This window comes from Mobula birostris, chromosome 4, assembly GCF_030028105.1.
Source record: "Mobula birostris isolate sMobBir1 chromosome 4, sMobBir1.hap1, whole genome shotgun sequence".
Classification (NCBI taxonomy): domain Eukaryota; kingdom Metazoa; phylum Chordata; class Chondrichthyes; order Myliobatiformes; family Myliobatidae; genus Mobula; species Mobula birostris.
This window is the reverse complement of record NC_092373.1, coordinates 177,315,512-177,338,217: the sequence shown is the minus strand read 5'-3', so window position 1 is coordinate 177,338,217 and position 22,706 is coordinate 177,315,512. Positions and strand designations below refer to the sequence as shown.

Here is a 22,706-nt window from a genome sequence, read left to right as displayed (position 1 = left end):
CATCGCTGCCTCAGAAAAGTTGTCAGCATAATGAAAGATCCTTCCAAACCTGGACATTCTCTTCTCCACTCCCCTTCCATCAGGCAGAAGAGATAAAAGCTTGAAAATGCACACATTCAGGCTCAAGGGCAGCTTATATCCTACTGTTGTAAGACTCTGAACTAACCTCTTGCAGAATGATGAACTCCTGATTGCACAATCTACTTTGTCACAGCCCATGCACCTACATTGTCTATCTGCACTACACTTCCTCTGCAACAATATAGTTTGCACTGTTATTGCTATTCCTTTGTATAAATTAGATGTATTTTTAGAAATAGTCTCTATTTCTATAAAACCAAATCCTCCAAGCCCTCCCCCTCCATGTACTTATCCAAGTGTTTCAGAGTTGCAATTTTACCCCCCTTGACCACTTCCTCTGACAGCTTATGTCAGGTATTGTTACCTCTTACCTTGTATCTTGGACTCTCCCAACTTTGGAGAAAAGACTATAGCTGTACACTTTTTCATACCCCTTATGATCTTACAAACTTCTATAGGGTCACCCCTCATTCTCCTACATTCCAAGAAATACAAATCCAGCATAGCCAGCCTCTCCCTAAAACTCACACCCTCTAGTCCAGACAACATCCTCGTAAATCTCTTCTATACACTGGCTGAATTAACAATGTCTCAGGGTGACCAAAACTGCACACTACACACTAATTGTGGTCTTACTAACATATATAATGGCGATATAATGTCCCTACTCCTGAACTCAATGCCTTACTGGAAAAGAATTTCAAAGTCATATACTTGGATAATAAGTGAACCTTTGACTGATTAAGTTCCAAGGCTAAACACCTTGAGAAACCTGTTGTGGCCACTTTCAGTGAACTGTGCATCTGTACTCCCAGGTCCCACTGTTCCACAACATTCATCAGTGCCCTGCTATTCACAGCATAGACCCTACCCTGGTTTAAATGTTCAAAATGTATAGTTCACAGTTATCTAAATTGAAAGCCATCTGCCATTCCTCTGCCCATCTCTTTAGCTGATCAATATCTTTTAATAATTCATTGTAACTTGCTTCATTATCAACAAGATCTTGTAATTTTGTATCAGAATTAATTCTATCTTGTTGCATGTCAAGTCCAGTACACCTTATACAATTCCAGAACATTCTTGTTCTACGTGGTTACCCTGAAAGCAGAGATTATCTGGCAACCTTTATCCATCTGATTTTCCAGTTTACAGGTAGTTTAAAGTTCATATTGATTATCATATCTTAATGACAGGCTCCTGTAATTTCTTCCTTTATACTTTGACCTATTGTAGTTATATGGCATGGGGACCTGTACACAAGTCTCACAAGTGAAATTTTGCTTTTATATTTTTAACTCCATCTAAACCATTTCTGTATTCTTTTTCTTTACAATCTTCAGATTATCCTTCACCAAGATCATTAATTAACAGACCCATTACTCTATTTCTTCCATACTTTTTAAATGGCTTTTACCTTCAGTATTCAGGTCCTAATCCACATCACTCTGATCACCACTTTCAGGTTGTATTTTGTACCCTCGGTTCATCTGTGTTTTTTTTAAATGCTATTTGTAATTCAGATAGAGCTTTTACTATTGCCCTGTTTTCTTTCCCTCTCACCTCTATCTATTCCTGTTAATATGGGAAAGTATTGTATCTTCCTCTGCAGACTCAACTCTATACAATTTAATACCTTATTCTTCAATTAAATTCAGTAAACCCCCACTTCATCTTGAAAGATACGGCAGCATTTCAGGTGAATTTGACCTGGAGGCTTTTGGCAATCCAATAAAATCACAGAGCTGCTCTAATTGAAAGACTTGTGGAAATTTAAATAAAATAGAAAATAGTTAGTATTTGCAGAAAGAGAGGAAAAAAATTACAGTTCAATGACAATTGTAAACAGGTCAGGGAACTAAAATACTAGTTTTGTTTCTACATTTAATGGAACTGCTTAAAAAACAAAATTAAAAATTCATAATTGAAAATTCTGGTAAACTTTGGAGAAAACTAGGAAAGTGGAGATGCTTAACTTGCAATTGGTTGTTGAGCAAATGAAGAATCATGAATCCATACAGTAACAGTGAAGTTTACCAAGTCTAAAATTTCATAGTGACTTTGAACTGCATGTCAGAATTTGGAATTCCAATTCAAGTTGTTTACAATACACACACAGACAAATCACCTACTACATACATACCTGTCTATGCTCTCTCCTTGACAGAACATGTCCATTCAGAATCCGCCAAAGCATTCTGCCTGCTATTTTTGTGTCAATCCACAGTAACTGGAAGCCATGGTAATAATGTTTTATTTCTTCTACAATCTTCTGACGCAGAGACTTGCGTACTTCAGGCTCAATAGGGCTATATACAGGACCACCTTCCTCCAGTCGCTTATTCTTATCTTTTAGAGATTTCAGTGACTTTTCTACTTTGGAGTCGTCATACAGTTGATGTGTTGAATGCCACCATCTTACAGAAACATAATGTGATCCAATAAAACCCATATTGGTGGAAGTGCATGGCAAAGGAGCACCCACATGACAGCATAGCCGCTTTGTTCCTTTTCTCCAGCAACTATAGTGATCACTTGTATGCAAAGAACTGCTGTTTGTTGGGGTGGTGCTGCAGTGTCTGAACAAAGCACTTCTGAAAAGGGAAGGACAAAACAAAAATTTAAAATATGAATTTCTAAAAGATACTGTAATTTCCTCAAAGTTTGAGCATATAAAGTAATTAAGTTCTTATGAAGAAATTAACGTATAACTTTGAGAAGTTACGACGTTTTTAATTTCAGAATGGCATCACTGACGAATATATTTTGTTCTTAGTTGGAAATAGTTAAGAAAATATTGGAACCAAGTCTTAAAGTCGTTCATCATTAAAAGAGATGATTTGATGCAGATATCATACAATTAAATGCTGGTAAATAACATCAAAACAACTTTTTATAATAAATGACACTCATAGATTCACGAGATAAATCAGTAGCAAAGAATGATCTGCTAGAGCAACTCAGGTCAAGCAGCAGCATCTGTGGGGATGAGGGGATGGAGGAATTGTTTTGGGTTGAAACCCTGCAATAACCTTGAAGACTGAAAATCTGGCTGAGTGATGTCACAGCAACAACCTCTTACTCAATGTTAGCAAGACCAAGGAGCTGATTATTGATTTCAAGAGGAGGAAACCAGAGGCCCATGAGCCAGTCCTCTCTGGGGTAAATCCAGAGGTGGAGAGGGTCAGCAATAAATGTCTTGGTGTTATCATTTCAGAGGATCTATCCTGGGTCCAGCACAAAAGTGACACTACAAAGAAAGCACGGTAGTGCCTCTAGTTATAAATTTGCAAAGATCTGGCATGCCATCAAAAACTTTGACAAACTTCTATAGGTGTGTGGCGGAGAGTATATTAACTGCTTACATCATGGCCTGGTATGGAAACACCAATGCCCATGTACAGAGAAGCCTAAATAAAATAGTGGATATGGCCTAGTACCTCACGGGTAATGCCGTCCCCACCATTGGGCACATCTACATGGATGCCGATTTCGGGCGTCCAACACCAAAGACCCCCCACCCCCCCCCAACATCCAGGCCATGCTCTCCTCTTGCTGCTGCCATCAGAAAGATGATACAGCAGTCTCAGGACCGCACCACCAGGTTCAATAACAGTTATTACCCCCCAACCATCAGGCTCTTGAACCAGTGGGGGATAACTTCACTCACCCAATCACTGAACTGTTCCCACAACCATAGACTCACTTTCAAGGACTCTTCATCTCAAGCTTTCAATATTTATTGCTTATTATCTTTTCTCTTTCTTTTTATACTTAGAGATTTTTTGCATATTGGTTGTTGTCTGCCCTGTTAGGTGCAATTTTTTATTGATTCCATTGTGTTTGTTGTCTTTACTGTTAACACCCAGAAGAAAATGGATCATAGGGCTGTATATGGTGCCATTTGTACTTTAATAACAAATTTACTTTGAACTTCGAGTCTCGGGAGTCGGTTTACAATTGGCATCATGGTCCACATAAACACAACTGGCTGAAGGGCCTGTTCCTGTGCTGTACTGCTCAATGTTTACCTCTATTAATGCAAATCAACATTGTAATATTATGATAGGGTAGTAATTAAAATAAGCTAATAGGTAATTTGCCTTTAGACATTTTGGCTGTTACATGCTAATTATATATTTAAAAGGACTTAAAATATTGCTATAGCTGTATGAAGCTTTTCTGTTATCTACACCCTCAAATTTATTGCAGACAGTTCTTGATCAAAACTGCCTGACTCAAGGCTTTGAGTTTTTAGTGATTTCAAATGGATCCATAGTAGTAAGGCTCCTGCCAATTCTGTCTTATTCAACACATACAGACTGCATCTCACTCCTGGAACTTTTACATTCTAATCTATGGCATTCATCGTGTTTGCTCATCACTGCTGGAGAGGTGATGCAAGCAGTAGGAAAACAGAGCAGCCTTGTTCTTTGCAAGTCAGTATTTGATATGTTACTCAGAATTTCTGAACCTAATAACCATCAATGGACCACTGACAGGAATGTTCTTAATTACTCCCAATGCCACACAACTCTCTTCATCGGTCTTCAAGCCTATTCCAAGGAAAGTACTTCTAAAACCTTGTTAACCAGTCTAAGCCTTCAAATAATTAAATAGAGTTCATCATATTCAATCTTTTAAATAAAAGCACCTTAGCAGAATAACAAAAGTCAAATGTAGAATTTTTGTGGAATAAAAGTACTTACGAATTTTTTCTTTTCTTGCTAAGCCTTGATTCATTGAAATTAGCAGTATAATAATTTATATATTCTGAAGAGCATAAAGAATTCCAAACTTGTTGCAAAGGGTAGAAATTGCTCTCCTTGTTATAATAACTTGTCTTCAAAATGAATTTATAGAAGTTATTTGGGGATGAAACCAGAATCAGATGCCACGAGGAATGTTATTCAACTAATTAAGAGTCTTTCATCAGTCTATCATCTACCCAACATTGGTGTCAACATGTTAAAATCTTCTTAAAATCTCATCTTACAGTCATCATTAAAAGGAACAGCAATGTTTTATATTTTTCATATAAAGTAGCAAATGAGAACTTAGTTCTAAAAACAGTCATGTAATTCAAATTAATCCATAACATTGAAAATTGGCATATTGTATGTTTAAAATAGGCACCAAGTATAACTACTTTCCAGATGGTGAAATATGGAGCAGTCTGTTCACAAGCGAAATACTATATGAAGATTGAAGATAGATATTTGAAGTGGCACATTAAGAGACATTAGTTTTCACTAAGTATTGATTTTTAAGAAGAAAAAAACTGCTCAAGTGAACACCATTAAGGAACTGAATATTTTAATTAACAGGGCTGTGTTTTCAGTGAGAAACAACCCAAGGCCAACTTGTAAAATACAGAAAGAGCAATAATTAGGGAATTAATTTTGGTAGTTTTCAGTTGCCTTTGAACTTGAACTTTTAGTCAAACATGATATAAATAATTGTCTTTACCTGTTGCATGTCAACCTTAGAGCAGTACAATTAAGACAGACAACGTCACCAAAACCACCTAAAATAGGAAACAGCAAATGATTATATGCCATAGAAATTGTTGAAAATGTATGAAGGCCAACAGAAAAATGCTAAAGGAAATACAAATTAATGGTTATGAAATAAATACAATTATTACAGCTTAGCTACACCCAGTGTTGCCTAGCAGTGTTGTAATCCAGGTCTCAAGCTGATAGCAAACAGATGATATACATACTTCTCATATCTAAAGGTAGAATTAGAAACACACTAATTACACTAATAAAAGACAGTAAAATACTAAATTCCCACAGAATTCACACATAAAACAAAAATTATGGGGAAAGTATTATTTAATGCTAGAAATTACCAAACCACGTTAAATACTCTTACATCAAAGTACAAAATATATTCATTCAACCGTTTGCTGTGTTTTTTTATGATTGAAACACTGCCAACATGTACTATTAGTAACTTCAGAATCAAACAAATGTTACAACTTGTTTTTAATGCCTTCATTTTACTCATTTTAACAATCGCATTCTGGTGAGATACAAGATTCAAGATTGCTTATTGTCATTCATCTGTAAACACTCTAAACCAATGGGAGCATAAAAAAATAAGCATACAAACACTATAAATATACAAGATTAGCTTATATACATAGTCTTATTGTACATTATAGTATAGGAGTATCTGTACATAAGGTGATTCTGAAAGGAAATGATAAAGAGTGGTGGTGAGGGTTAATGGTTGGAAGTGTTGACTGCTTAGGGGAACTAACTGTTTTTCAGTCTGGTGGTCCTGGTATGGCACAGCCTCTTTGCTGATGTGAGTGAGACAAACAGTCCATGAACAAGGCGAGTGGGAACCTTCAGGATACTGCTGGCTTTTTTTCCCCCCTAGCATCTTTGTGTATACATGTCCTTCTGCACCACACAGTGATGCAGCACTTCAGGATGTCTTCAAATGCGCATCTGTAAAAGGATGTGAGTATTGATATGCATGGTCCTGTTCTCCTTCAGCCTCCTCAGGAAGTAGAGGCATTGGTGAGCGTTCTTGATTGTGGAGGATGGAACCATGAGAGGTTATGGGAGATGTGCATTCCCATGAAAGAGGTGCGAGTTATCATGAAGTTAATAAACATCTCCTGTGCCTCACCGACATCGAGGAAAAGGTTATTTTGCCTGGCATGAGGTCTCGAGCTCTTCCACCTCCTCTCTGTTAGCTGTCTCATCGATGTTGGTGGTAAGCCCCACCACTGTCTTGTCATCAGCAAACTTGACAATGTGATTGCTCTGGTGTTTAGCTGTGCAGTCATGTGTCAGCAGTAGTCACAGCATACAGCACTGGGGGGGCATCCATGTTGAGGACGATGGGAAGGAGGAACAGTTGTACATCCCGACTGTGAGGTCTGTTTGTTAGTAGTCCAATACCCAGTTACACAGTGACGTAGTTAGACCAAAGAGAAGGAATTTGTTCATCAAGGCCTGTGGGGCAATAGTGTCAAATGCTGCACTGAAATCCAGGAACAGCAGTCAGATGTGTTGTTCTTTTCTAGGGGTGTCAGGAACAGGTGCTGGATAGACACTATGGTCTATGGTCTGCGAGCTATGTTGTTACCAGAAAATGGTGAAGGATAGTCTGATTACAGATACTTATTTTGCAATCAAACTTAAAGGAAATTTCTCATTTTCAAAGGTCCCTGCTTTAAAATCTGAGAAATTAGGAGTACTAATTGGAGAGTAGTGAATAATACTTTATTAATATATTGCTACCATCAACGAGGAGATATAGGAGCCTGAAGACACACACTCAACATTTCATTAAGAGCTTCTATCCCTCTGCCAGATTGCTGAACGGATGTTGAATCGTGAATGCTAGCCCAGTATTTTATTTCCTCTCTTTTTGCACTGCTTATTTAATAATATACCTTACTGTAATTTATAGTCTATTATGTATTACAACTTACTGTTGCCACAGAACAAATTGCACAACATATGCCAGTGATATTAAATCTGATTTTGATTCATTGCAACATTCAAACTTCCTTTCACATTAAATGTAAAAGAATTCATGGTGGGGGAGGGGGAGGGAAGAGTCATTAATTCAAATAACTTATCTTATTTCATTCACTGGATATTGACGTTGCTGGCAAGCCAACTATTTGTTTTGAGATTGTGATAAAATTATTGAACTGCATAGAGGCTGATTTTGTTCCTCTTGTTACTAAGAGTTTCACTCACAGATATTAATCCAAGATAGCGTGTGATGGAAGAGTTGAGCCTGCACTGACCATCCTTTAGATCTGATGCTCTTATTCTTCAGGACGGTAAAGGTTCTATATTTACGAAACGGTATTAATGGTATCTTGACTAGTTGTTCCAGTGCAACTTACAGATGGCATACCCAACTCACTATGGGAAAAAAAGAATTTTACTACAGCAGAAGGGCTGGTAATTAAACAGGCTGTTTCAATCTCCATGTTGGAAAAATGTCAAGCATCCCATAAAAGGACATTGAAGCCATGTCATCTGCTGTTGAACATTCACTCTCAAATTGCAAAAGTAGGGTAATGTCACTAACCCAATTTAATTCCTGGTGCCTCTAAATCCACAGCTTGCCATCACCCCCACCAGTTTGCTGACAGTGGATGGATTTTGGAAAAGAATTGATTAACAAAAGGGAAATGGTGAGACTCATCCTTTTTGGAGATGATCATTAGCAAGTATATAAATGACCACTCACCGCTCAATTCCTGAATGTAGTCCATGTCCCTATCAAACTAAATTCTAAATTGCAACTGGAGCAGTTGACTGATTGATAACAAATCTACTACTCTTATCATTCACTCCCTATACTAGACCTTGATGTACTAAGGTCCAGGAAAATGGCAGTGTATACAATGGCAGAGCTGATGGCACACTTTATTAAAATACTGATAGGCCACTAGAGTACAGTGAACAGTTCTGATCATCATATTATAGCAGGGGTTCCCAACCTGGGGTTCACAAACCCCTTGCTTAATGGTACTAGTCCATGGCATAAAAAGGGTTGGGAATTTCAGTACTGTAAGAAGGATATTATTGCACTGCAGATGAAGAAGAAATTAACAGAACATTGCTTGGGATACAGAATTTTAATTAAGGGAAAGGAAGACTGGATTTAATTTCCTTAAAGCAAAGATGTGTAAGGGCATACAACATCACAAGCAGCAAGGATTGGGTAAATGGTCAGATACTATTTCTCTAAAACGGAGATAACAAACACAAGCAGCAAAATTTTGAACAAGGAGAAGTATTAGAGGGGAGTGAAGAAAGAATTTTTGCCACCCAGCATGTGGTTGGAATTCGGAATGCACTACAGGTCGACCTTCACTAATCCGACTACCTGTAATCCGGTTCCTTCGATAATCTAGCACTGATAATGCTTAATGTGATCCTTCTGTAATTCGGCATCTTCACTAACCTGGCACTCCTCAGGACCCAATGGTGCCGGATTAGTGAAGGTCAAACTGTATATGAGGCAGTCACAACATTTAAGAACTTAGATAAGCACTTGAACCAACAAAGCACAGTGGACCATGTACAAAGTATTAGGATTGCTGAAGATGGTACATTATAATCAGCATGTGTATGATGGCTTAAAGGGCCTGTTTTTGTGCTGTATTACTTTTTATGACTCCCTAAATTTTATTGCATCCAGTGCATTTTGATGTTACCTGATATTACAAGGACTTAACTAACTTCTAAGGTGGTGGGCCGTCAGACAACAAAGATGGACACCCACTGACTTCTGGTAAGAACAGCTGTAAACACTTTAATCCTGTTTTTAAAATTCACATGCAGAATTCCCACCATTCTCCAATCTGTATCTGAAACAGAAATCTGATACTCCTCTATCAGTAGCATCCTGTTTCCACTGTCCAGAATGTTCAAGTTACAGTTTTGTTATCTGTTCACTATGTCCATGTTTAGTGCCCCTGAATCGAGACAGCAGTTAAAACATTGCGATCAAACATCATTTGCAATTTCACCAAATTAGCATCTCATTTTTAAATGAGATACATTTCCCTTGCAGCTCTTTTACACATCTGAATGAACCAGTATTGGCTCTTTAGTTTGATGGCCCACAATTGGCCAAGGTTGGTTCGGAAGGCTTATGGTGTATTGACCTTCATTAGTCAGGAATTCAGTTCAAGAGCCATGAGGTAACATTGCAGCTCACTGTAACTCTGGATAGATACCATTTGGAGTATTGTGTTCAATTCTGATTGCGTCATTACAGGAAGGATATAATGATTGCATCTTTACAGAGAGGGTGCAAAGGACATATATCAGGATTGGAAAACACGTCTTTGAGGATAGGTTGAGTGAGCAAGGGTTTTTCTCCTTGTAGCAAAGGAGGATGAATAGTGACTTGATGAAGATATACATGATTATAAAGGCATTGGACAGCCCAAACTTCTAACAGGGCAGAAATGGCAAACGAACCCTTAACTTATCCTGAAATTTAAATATCTGTTCCATACATCTGTTTCACTTCAACATTCGAATATTTATCCAGAAATACATAAATGTAAAATAACTTCATATCGATAATGGCATGTATAGTTATAGAGAATTATACCACTGGACTCAGCATTTTCATATTAAGCATTAGCACTTTTGATAATGTGATGTTCAATTCAAAACAGCTGTAGAAGAACACCTTAACGAAAACGAAACAACACCTATTTGGGACAGATTTAAATATGCTATACAGCAATCAGCAGAGGAGATAATCCCAGTACAAGAAATCCAACACACCAAGGGGTGGATAACCCAAGAAATTTTAGATCTGATGGAACAAAGAAGGTTGCTGAAGAATAATGAAGTGCAATACAGAGAGCCAGACAGACGGACCGGACAATTGTGCAATACTGCAAAGGAAGAATAGCTGAATCAAAAATGCAATGAAGTACAGGGCCATATTAACAGCAGCAAAGAAATGGACAAGAAAATTAAGAAAACCTCCTCTACAGGATGCATAAGATCATCAGATGGATCCGTACTAACAGATCCAGATAAAGAATGTGAGAGGTGGATTCAGTATATAGAGCAGCTTTTTGAAGATAATAGAGGGGAACCCCCAGATATTAAACACCCTAATTCTGGCCCACCTATTACCAAAGAAGAAATAACTAAAGCAATGAAAAGCATGAAACATGGTAAAGCCGCTGGAACTGATGAAATTTCAGTGGAAATGATACAAGCCCTAGAAGATATTCTTTTTGAACTGTTTAATGGCATATATGAGTCTGGTGTACTGCCTGACGATCTCTTAAAATCAGTATTTATAACTCGGCCAAAAATTCCTGGAACTATTGACTGCGAAAATTACAGAACAATAATTGTTGAGAATTGTTCTGAGTCGAATTAAAAATGAGTTAAGGCCAGAAACTTCTAAACTGAAATATAGGTTTATTGAGATAGAGGAACAAGGAACTCAATTTTCATACTACGAATGCTTTCAGAAAGGGCAATTGAATATCAAAATGATGTCTTTTTATGTTTTCAACAGGAATTCTGCAGATGCTGGAAATTCAAGCAACACACATCAAAGTTGCTGGTGAACGCAGCAGGCCAGGCAGCATCTCTAGGAAGAGGTACAGTCAACGTTTCAGGCCGAGACCCTTCGTCAGGACTAACTGAAGGAAGAGTTAGTAAGAGATTTGAAAGTGGGAGGGGGAGGGGGAGATCCAAAATGATAGGAGAAGACAGGAGGGGGAGGGATGGAGCCAAGAGCTGGACAGGTTATTGGCAAAGGGGATATGAGAGGATCATGGGACAGGAGGTCCAGGGAGAAAGACAAGCGGGGGGGGGGAGAAAACAGAGGATGGGCAAGGGGTATAGTCAGAGGGGCAGAGGGAGAAAAAGGAGAGTGAGAGAAAGAATGTGTGTATAAAAATAAGTAACGGATGGGGTACGAGGGGGAGGTGGGGGCACTAGCAGAAGTTAGAGAAGTCGATGTTCATGCCATCAGGTTGGAGACTATCCAGATGGAATATAAGGTGTTGTTCCTCCAACCTGAGTGTGGCTTCATCTTTACAGTAGAGGAGGCCGTGGATAGACATGTCAGAATGGGAATGGGATGTGGAATTAAAATGTATGGCCACTGGGAGATCCTGCTTTCTCTGGCGGACAGAGCGTAGGTGTTCAGCAAAGTGGTCTCCCAGTCTGCATCGGGTCTCGCCAATATATAGAAGGCCACATCGGGAGCACCGGACGCAGTATATCACCCCAGCCGACTCACAGGTGAAGTGTCGCCTCACCTGGAAGAATTGTTTAGGGCCCTGAATGGTGGTAAGGGAGGAAATGTAAGGGCATGTGTAGCACTTGTTCCACTTACAAGGATAAGTACCAGGAGGGAGATCAGTGGGGAGGGATGGGGGGGACGAATGGACAAGGGAGTCGCATAGGGAGCGATCCCTGCGGAAAGCAGAGGTGGGGGGAGGGAAAGATGTGCTTAGTGGTGGGATCCCGTTGGAGGTGGCGGAAGTTACGGAGAATAATATGTTGGACCCGGAGGCTGGTGGGGTGGTAGGTGAGGACCAGGGGAACCCTATTCCTAGTGGGGTGGCGGGAGGATGGAGTGAGAGCAGATGTACGTGAAATGGGGGAGATGCGTTTGAGAGCAGAGTTGATAGTGGAGGAAGGGAAGTCCCTTTCTTTATTGATTTCACTAAAGCATTCGGCAAAGTGCAACATGAAAAATTATTTCAAATTCTCACTAAACTAAACATTGACGGAAGGGACCAACAACTGCTTCAAAATTTATATTGGAATCAAACAGCAGCAGTAAAAATTGATAATATAAGCAGTTGGACTAAAATTCAAAGAGGAGTTAGACAGGGATGCGTTGCCTCACCGGAATTATTTAATACCTATAGCGAAATGATTCTCAGAAAAATAGAAGACCTAGATGGGATAAAAATTGAAGGTGTTAACATCAACAATATAAGATATGCAGACGATACCACTCTAACAGCAAGTACGACAGAAGACCTACAAATCCTCCTAGACAAAGTAGTACAAACAAGTGCAGATTTTGGTCTAACCATCAACTGTAAAAAAAACATGAAATATATGGTGATATCAAAACAGCACAATACTCCCAATTGCCAATTGTACATCGGTAACCAAGAAATTGAACAAAAGACCAGCTTTAGTTACCTTGGTAGCTTTATATCACAAGATGCTACAAGTAAAGTAGAAATAAAAAGAAGCATTGCCATTGCCAAAACCAACTTCCAAAAAAATGAAACCCATTTTTAGCAACGGACACATTTCTATAACAAGGCTTAGGGTACTAAAATGCTACATCTGATTAATCTTGCTGAATGCTTCCAAAACATGGACTATAACACCAGATCTCCAAAGAAACTTAGAAACAACAGAAATGTGGTTTCTTAGAAGAATGCTGAAACAGGGTAACTAATGAGACAGTACTCCAACGTGGCCATATGAAAAGATCTTTGATGAGAACATTAGGGGTCTCCTTTCGGCAGCCCATGGAGTAAGACGGGTGTTGGTACTACTCCTTCCTTTTACAACTTACACTGCTAGTTTTGTTTAAACTTTGAAGATCTATTAGTTTTAGTGAAGGACTTACGATTTAATTACGATGGCTGGAACCCGAACTGGAATCGAATTAAGAGGTGGCAAAGTTTTTTCCGAAGCTGAACAAACAAAGGAGTCAGAGGAAGTCTCTACTTCAGAAAGAATGTTTTCTTTGATGCAAGATATTAATACCAAGATCTGAATGGTGGACACCAAGATTGACAAGCTGACGAATGTTAATGAAAAACTTGAAAAGCAGTCTCTGCTATCCAGGAATCTGGAATTTCAGTATCAGACGCCTAAAAAGGACACTAATAGAATCGGAAGAGAACAGGAGACAGGGAATCAACTGACTAAAGAACAAGAATTAAAGGTATCTACCATGGAAGAGAAAATTGTTGAGGTAAAATTCTTAAAATTGTTAAGAAGAAAACGATTGATCTGGAAAGAAGTCGTAGGATGAGTTTACGCATACTGGGTTTGTCTGAAAACATGGAAACCGGTGAGCCACTAAAGATTTTTATGAATATGCTATACTCACTTTCTAGTGAGTTACTTGAAGCTCTTCCGATGATAGATAGAGCTCACTGAGTCCTCTGCCTGAAGCCTTCTGTTGAGATGAAACCTCACCCTGTGATTTTATGTTTGCATTACTGTACTACTAAAGAAGCAATCCTTCGAGATGCTAGTAAGTGGGGGAAGCTAATTTATAATGGAGTAGAGATTCGTATAGTTGAAGATTTTGCCCCAGAGGTTTATGCAGAAAGAATTAAGTATCGGGAAGTGATGGCTGAACTTTATAAGAAGAACTGTCGTCCCTCTTTGCGTTATCCAGCTCGTTTGAGAATTTCCCCGCCTATCGCTCGCCCAAAACAGTTTGAATCCCCAGAAGAGGCTTGGAAATTTATAAAGGAGATTAAGCCTGTCTTGCAAGCAACTCAAACACTTAATCCTAAACTGGGAGTCGTTTGTAGCTGGATCGTTGAAAGTTTAATCTACGTTTTATGTCTGCCTAGACATCGTTTTGGCTGTTTTACTTTTTCCTTTAGAACTTGTAAGAGTTTAACACTAGTCATAACATATTATTTGGTTGGATCTATCTTTTTTGAATATATGATCAATTTTTATTAAATGAATTTAAGATGGCTGCTGTTAACTACATTTTAACCTCTGTTGGTGTGAGTCGACGTTCCCAACCTCTGTTAGACATAATATCAAAATATTTGGAATTTGTTTATTTCTTCATGTATGTGTTATTGTGTCTTTAGTCAGTGGTGTTAGTGTATAACTTTTTAAGAAGAGTCTGCCTATTGGAGATTGGGTTAAGGGATTATAGTTTAGCATGCTGTCCGCCTATTGGATGGTTTTTGGGCTTGGGGCGGGGGAGAAGCGGGGCTATTAGTTTAGGTTTTTTCGACTGGGCCGTCCTGAGAGGTTTTCCTGGTCAATCATGTTTTTTTTCCTCTCTGATCGGATCCATAATTTGTTCTTCCCTGCAGGTTTGGTCTGTGCCAGCACACTAACTTATTTTATAAAATCTTAAATTAAAGCCTTATTATGGATGTTAATAAAACTAATATAATCTCTTGGAACCTGAATGGCTTGAACCAACCTATTAAGCATAGTAAGATCTTTATTAAAAACACTCCAAGCTGATATTATTTTTGTGCAAGAGACCCATATCCGTAGGGAGGATGAAAACCGTTTTTTTTTAATTTTGGAGGGGCTCTCAGTTTCACTCTTCATCAGTAACTAAAATTAGAAGGGTATCTATTTTTATTAATTTTAAAATCCCTTCTGTACATTTTAATACTGTCACTGATTCAATTGGAAGATACTTAACTGTTACTGGTTTGTTATATGGTCAAAAGATGGCTTTAGTGTGGGTATATGCACCTAATATAGATAGCTCTGAATTTTTTTTAAGAGGTTATTTTCTGCGTTGCTAAATTTAAATGAATGTAAGTTGATCATGGGCAGTGACTTTAACTGTTGGCTCAATCCTTCGATTGATAGGTCATCAACCAATCCATGGCTTCCTAATAAGGCTACGACCTGTATTAATTCTTTTTTTACTAGAATACGGTTTGGTCGATATTTGATGATTTCTCCCTCCTAAAGATAAGGATTTTTCTTTTTTTTCCATATGTACATCATAAGTATTCAAGAATTGATTATTTTTTGTTGGATAAGCAATCGGTGCCTTTTGTTGCTGACTGTGCGTATGACGCTATTGCGTTGTCGGATCATGCGGCCACGAAACTAATACTGAAGTTCCCTGATAATATACGGAATGCACCTCAGCAGAGATTTAACGCTACATTGCTGCAAGATTCAGCATTTGTAAGTTTTATTAAAGAGCAAATTTCTCTATTTTTTTGAATTAAATACAACTGAGGGTATGTCAAATTTGGTTATTTGGGATGCAATGAAATCTTTTCTTAGGGGACAGATAATCTCATATTCAGTAGCTTTAAGAAGGAAAACTAAAGTGGAACTTTTAGTGATTACTAGCAGGATTAAAGAAATAGATAAAGTTTATTCAGTAACAACTAGTGAAGATCTATGTAAGGAAAGGGTGGATTTTCAAACACAGCATGATCTGCTTTTGACTTTTCCCATTCAGCAGCAACTTTTGAAATCTAAAAGTCAATTTTATATACATGGGGATAAGTCAGGTAAATTGTTGGCCGGTCAACGTAAAGCAACTATGGTTAGAAGGCAGATTTTGAAAATACGAAGAACTGATAGAACTGAAACGTCAGATTGTCAGGAAATTAATAAGGTATTTCTGGATTTTTACTCTAACCTTTATAAATCTGATTTTCCAGACAATACTACTTTTATGAATAGATTCTTGCAAAGACTGAATATACCCAAAATTTCTATTCAAGGTATGAATAAATTAGATGCACCTATTAAACGTGAGGAAATAGCAAGGGTTATGTCCTCTTTTCAATCAGGTAAAGCTCCGGGACCGGATGGATTTACAGTAGAATTTTTTAAGACTTTTACTGAAATACTTACACCTCATTTATGCCAAATTTTCACTGATTCTATATCCTCTGGGACCCTTCTGAAAACTTTCTATGAGGCATCAATTTCATTAATTCCCAAAAAAGAAAAAGAGATTTATCTGAATGTGCCTCCTACAGACCAATTAAATGTTATTATTATTAAATGTGGATTCTAAAATTCTTTCTAAGATTTTGGCTAACAGACTCGAGAATAGTTTACCTAAGGTTATTTCTAAGGATCAAACTGGATTTATTAAGAATAGATATTCATATTTTAATATTCAGAGATTATTGAACATTATTCATTCCTCTCCATCGAAAGAATCCGAATGTGTTGTTTCCCTCGATGCAGAGAAAGCCTTTGATAGGGTAGAGTGGTCTTATTTATTCGAGGTTTTTGGAAAGATTTAATTCTGGTCCAGGTTTTATTTCCTGGATTAAGCTGATCTATCAAGCTCCTATGGCGGCAGTTATAACTAACAATCAAAAATTTCCTTATTTTAGGCTATACAGAGGTACCTGGCAGGGTTGTCCTCTTAGTTCGCTGTTATTCAACCTGGCTTTAGAACCTCTTGCTTTTGCTCTTCGGGACTCCAACAATGTTCCAGGTATTAAGAGAGGACATAAAGTGTATAAGGTTTCATTGTATGCAGATGACTTGTTATTTTATATTTCAGATCCTAAGAAATCTATTCCTTCTGTGTTATCTCTATTTTCTGAATTTAGTAGTTTTTCTGGATATAAACTAAATTTGCACAAAAGTGAGTTATTTCCTAATAATAACTACTTGGATCAATATGATCAAATTCCCTTCAGCATTGCTAAAAATAACTTTACTTATCATGGTATTAAAATTACTAAAAATTTTAAGGACCTGTAGAAATATAACTTTCTTCCATTAATTGAATACATGCAACAAATACTTCCTAAATGGTCTATGACATTATTATTAATTGGTCAAATTAATGCTATTAAAATGATAGTGCTACCGAAGTTCTTAAATGTTTTTCAAGCAATCCCTTTCTTTGTTCCTGAACTGTTTTCTGAAAGAATAGACTCTAAAATTTTATCTTATATTTGGAATAATAAAAATCTTAGATTGTATGGCTTTGCCAAATTTTAGAATGTATTATTGGGCAATTAATATTCGATGTATTTCATTTTGGATTCATTATTCAGACATACATGACTGTCCTTTATGGGTGGATTTGGAGAAAAACTTGGTGAAGGGGTATTCTTTGGCCTCTTTACTGGGAGCTCTTCTTCCTTTTTTGCTTTCTAAGATTGGTATTCGAGACCTCAATCCCATTATTAAATATACGTTAAGAATTTGGTTTCAGTTTTGTAGATTTTTTTTTGAGTTCAATAACTTGGTTCTTTCTAGTAAAATTCATCTTAGTTATTTTTTTTAAACCATCAATTTCCGATCAGACCTTTTTAATTTGGAAAACCAAAGGAATAATAACTTTATTAGATTTCTTTATGGGGGATTGTTTAATGTCTTTCACTCAGTTGATGGACAAATATGACTTATCTAATGACACACATCAAAGTTGCTGGTGAACGCAGCAGGCCAGGCAGCATCTCTAGGAAGAGGTACAGTCAACGTTTCAGGCCGAGACCCTTCGTCAGGACTAACTGAAGGAAGAGTTAGTAAGAGATTTGAAAGTGGGAGGGGGAGGGGGAGATCCAAAATGATAGGAGAAGACAGGAGGGGGAGGGATGGAGCCAAGAGCTGGACAGGTTATTGGCAAAGGGGATATGAGAGGATCATGGGACAGGAGGTCCAGGGAGAAAGACAAGCGGGGGGGGGGGAAACAGAGGATGGGCAAGGGGTATAGTCAGAGGGGCAGAGGGAGAAAAAGGAGAGTGAGAGAAAGAATGTGTGTATAAAAATAAGTAACGGATGGGGTACGAGGGGGAGGTGGGGGCACTAGCAGAAGTTAGAGAAGTCGATGTTCATGCCATCAGGTTGGAGACTATCCAGATGGAATATAAGGTGTTGTTCCTCCAACCTGAGTGTGGCTTCATCTTTACAGTAGAGGAGGCCGTGGATAGACATGTCAGAATGGGAATGGGATGTGGAATTAAAATGTATGGCCACTGGGAGATCCTGCTTTCTCTGGCGGACAGAGCGTAGGTGTTCAGCAAAGTGGTCTCCCAGTCTGCATCGGGTCTCGCCAATATATAGAAGGCCACATCGGGAGCACCGGACGCAGCATATCACCCCAGTCGACTCACAGGTGAAGTGTTGCCTCACCTGGAAGGACTGTTTGGGCCCTGAATGGTGGTAAGGGAGGAAGTGTAAGGGCATGTGTAGCACTTGTTCCGCTTACACGGATAAGTGCCAGGAGGGAGATCAGTGGGGAGGGATGGGGGGGAACGAATGGACAAGGGAGTTGTGTAGGGAGCGATCCCTGTGGAATGCAGAGAGAGGCGGGGAGGGAAAGATGTGCTTAGTGGTGGGATCCCGTTGGAGGTGGCGGAAGTTACGGAGAATAATATGTTGGACCCGGAGGCTGGTGGGGTGGTAGGTGAGGATCAGGGGAACCCTATTTCTAGTGGGGTGGCGGGAGGATGGAGTGATAGCAAATGTACGTGAAATGGGGGAGATGCGTTTAAGAGCAGAGTTGATAGTGGAGGAAGGGAAGCCCCTTTCTTTAAAAAAGGAAGATATCTCCCTCGTCCTAGAATGAAAAGCCTCATCCTGAGAGCAGATGCGGCGGAGACGGAGGAATTGCGAGAAGGGGATGGCGTTTTTGCAAGAGACAGGGTGAGAAGAGGAATAGTCCAGATAGCTGTGAGAGTCAGTAGGCTTATAGTAGACATCAGTGGATAAGCTGTCTCCAGAGACAGAGACAGAAAGATCTAGAAAGGGGAGGGAGGTGTCGGAAATGGTGTCCAGTATCTGCAGAATTCCTGTTGTTTGACTTATCTAATGCACACTTTTTTTAGATATTTACAAATTAGGAATTTTTTTAATACATAGTTTACTTCCAAATTTTCCCTCTGCTTATCCACCCAATATGATAGATACTCTTTTTCAGGTTAAACCATTTCAAAAAGGACTGATAGCTATAATTTATAAATGGTTATTGAATTTGCAAAAGGTATCCAACGATAAAATTAAAGGTGTGCGGGAACTGGAATTTCCAGAGTCACTTTCAGATAATCAATGGGATAAAATTTTTCATTTGATGAATACTATTTGTGCCCGTCATTCCTTGATACAGTTCAAGGTAGTACACGGGCACATATGGCAAAGGATAAATTAGCCCATATTTTTCCCAATATTAATCCTGTTTGTGACAGGTGGCTACTTTAACTCATATGTTTTGGTCTCGTATCAAAATAGATTGTTTTTGGAAAGATGTCTTTAAAACTTCACTAAAAGTCTTGAATTTGGACCTACAACCGAATCTATTTACAGCAATTTTTGGGATCATTCCACCCGAAGCAGGATATATTCCTGTTTCCGCTCAACGGATGATAGCTTTTACAACTTTATTGGCTAGGAGAGCCACTTTGCTTAAATGGAAGGACTCTAATCCACCTGCTTTTTATTGGCTTTCCTCCATTATGTCCTGTCTAAGTTTAGCGAAAATATGAAGTCGGCCATTTGATACATCCTTTAAATTTGAAGAAACCTGCCGACCTTTTATTCAATATTTTCATATGGTTTGATTTACTGCTCTTCCAGTTACTTTCTCGAAACAATGGATTTGATCAGAAAGTTTCTCTTTTTTCTTGCTTTAACTCTCAGTATGGACTGCCCAGTCCCCCCTTTTTTTATATTTGTTTTTGTTTATAGAGAACAGTGGGTTTTTAAAAAATATATAAAAATTATAGAAGTTTCTTTATCTTTTTATGAAATGATAAAATGATTATCTTATTTTTTTATTATATACTATTAGATTAATACAATGTATGATCTTGATTGTTTATTTTACCTTTTATATGTATTGTTATCGATATAGATATTTGAGATAATTCTCTTCTCGTTTATATATATGTACTTTTTATCAATCTTTTTATTAGTTTAAGAAGAAAAAAAAGAGAACATTAAATGAGAGGAAACTTAAATTCCTGGGCCATGTCATCAGAAAGGGAAAAATAGAATGCCTTACATTACAAGGCCGTATGCCTAGGAAACAACACGGTAGAGGAAGGTAAAGAAGAAAATATATGGCACTATGAAAGAACTAACAGATCTAAGTGTGCGAGATATCATTGATGCTGCGAGGGATCGTTCGATCTGGAGAGCCGTGATCGCCCAAGCGTGTAACATGCAAGGCATATGAAGAAGTAGTTCATGTCATGTGAATTGTTTATCACATTGAGATAATTGTGCTATATTAAAAAAGTGATTATGTAAAGTTAATATTCTAATACTCAGATGATACTCCTCATCTGACTGGTCCCTCCAGAAGGTGTACCTAGTACCTTATCCTCTAAAGTGGCCATTTCTTGCTTGTCTCGTCTAATTCCAGGTAACTGAGTAATGAAAGTAGTTGTGATTTAATAAGCAAATAGTGGATGGAGAAAAAACAAGGAGGCCTACCAATTCTCAAACACAAAATATTCAGTACTGCTAAGACATCTCACAGCATCAAAAAAAACTGAGGCAAGCTCATCAGAGGAAGGGGTAATCAATAGCCACTCAAAGGAATACTTTGAAAATCTCATCAACCGTATCACATTTGCTAATGTGAACGCATTTGACTCCATCACACAGTAATCCTATTTAGTCCATATTTGTTGCCACTCTTGACCAAAAGCCGCCAGAATCGCATACGTCCTCATCAGCACATAGAATCCTGCTGTAGTTCCAAATCTCACCATCAACATCTTCAGGTCACTAATCCACAGAGAAGAATATCCAGGGATCATCAGTAATGCCTTAAAAATGACCTCCCAAGAAAGGAGACAAATCCAACTGTGGTCACAGGTAAAGTCAAAGTTCTCCTCAATTCCTTTCTACCAGTAGCTGAAGAAGTGTCCTCAACTCTAATGTGAGAATCTTATTGGACATGATCAGCAATACACAACATCTTCTTAAAAACAAAACTGGAGAGCAGCATTTTTCAACCTCACTAAAACCTTTAGCTCCATCAGACAGGAGGGACCGTTGAGTACCATCCTCAAAATGCCAGCAGAAATTTCTAAGCACCAAGAACCAAATGGAAAACGGTATGGAGATCATATTCCTAACTCAGAACTCTATAAAGTGAAAACGGCTGTAAAAACAAACATTACCCCCAAAATTTTCCAATCCTTCCTGTGCAAAATCACACTTACCGTTGCTGGATCTGAGTGTAAAATTCTAATTCTTCTTGTAATTTAATTTTATCTACACTTACTTAGAACTTTTATATAATCATATCTCTGTGCGGAATTGTTCAGTGAGTTTTCAGTAATCATTGTCTAGCTGATTCTGTATTTTCTAGAAGTATATCTGCATCCTGTGTCACACCTGAGAGAATCATAGGTATCTCCCTACCATCCATCAGGGACATTTATCAGGGGTGTTGCGCGCTGGGCGCTTAGTATTATTAAGGATCCCATCCATCCATCCTGCATCCTCTGACTTTCCACCACCAAGTAGGAGACTACGATGCATAAAAACAAGAACAGTTAGAATGAAAAGCAGTTTCTTTCCCCAGGCCATTAGGCTTCTGAACTCTCTGCTGCGTCGTATTCAAAGTGCCACTGGTTAATCTGTTCCATACCTTGTATTTAATAATAACGCACTTTAGTTTGTTATTTATGTGCGATTCCTCTATAGGTTATCTATAATCATAAATTATCGTGTGCCACGTGTGTAATGAATACTACTGTGCTTTACACCCTGATTCGAAGAAACGTCTTGTTTCTATATACATTATATAGTTGTATACATTATATATATGTATGTAGTTAAATGACAATAAACTTGATTTGACTAGACCATTGATCCTGCCATTTCATAGGTTATTCCTTATCACAGGAATGTCTTGCTAACTCTCCAGTCAGACTAGTTTTTAAGGGTAGGACAACCACGACTTCTTTATTCTGTTTTTGTTCCTTTGTTATTCTTCACTCTCTTACAGTAAAATGAGTTGATTACTGTTATTTTTACTATTATAAGCAACTAATAAAACAGTTATAATTACAAGATTGGCATCTCATTTTTGGACTTCTGAAGAGCCTCCTGGATTAAAATATCTCCAGATCCAACACCATCCACGAACTTCCACGGGAGTGAAGCTAATCTTCAGAACTAAAAATAAATCAATGACAATTACGTTCCAGAACCAAGGTCACCCTAATCTCAGTTGTTGAGCTGCAGTATGGAGATATTGCTTGTGTTTGCAAATACTTGAGGCACTCCTCTGTGGATTGTCACCTTGTCGTGGTGGAGAAGTTTGTGTGGTCCTGTGATCCTGAGAGCGATGCCGTCTGGAGCTATGCTCCTGGTAGGGTCACCCATGGCGGTAAGGTCGAGGGTGAGGTCTCTGACAAAGAACAATCCAACCAAGAC

The 22,706-nt window shown here is 38.3% G+C and overlaps 1 protein-coding gene across 7 annotated transcripts in view; it reads right to left on the bottom strand.

Moving 5' to 3' along the window:
• letm1 (leucine zipper-EF-hand containing transmembrane protein 1) overlaps positions 1-22,706 on the bottom strand; it is a 209,136-nt gene that overhangs the window by 62,648 nt on the left and 123,782 nt on the right. For 5 of the 7 annotated variants that reach the window (XM_072256593.1, XM_072256594.1, XM_072256596.1 and 2 more), the window contains 2 exons: positions 5,551-5,608; positions 2,225-2,675 (listed from right to left, as the gene is read on the bottom strand). The exons of 1 other annotated variant lie outside the window; for it this stretch is intronic. In XM_072256593.1, coding sequence (XP_072112694.1) covers positions 2,225-2,675; positions 5,551-5,608 — 509 coding nt within the window. The remainder of the gene's footprint in view (positions 1-2,224; positions 2,676-5,550; positions 5,609-22,706) is intronic. One more of the 7 variants, XM_072256600.1, reaches the window with a different exon arrangement.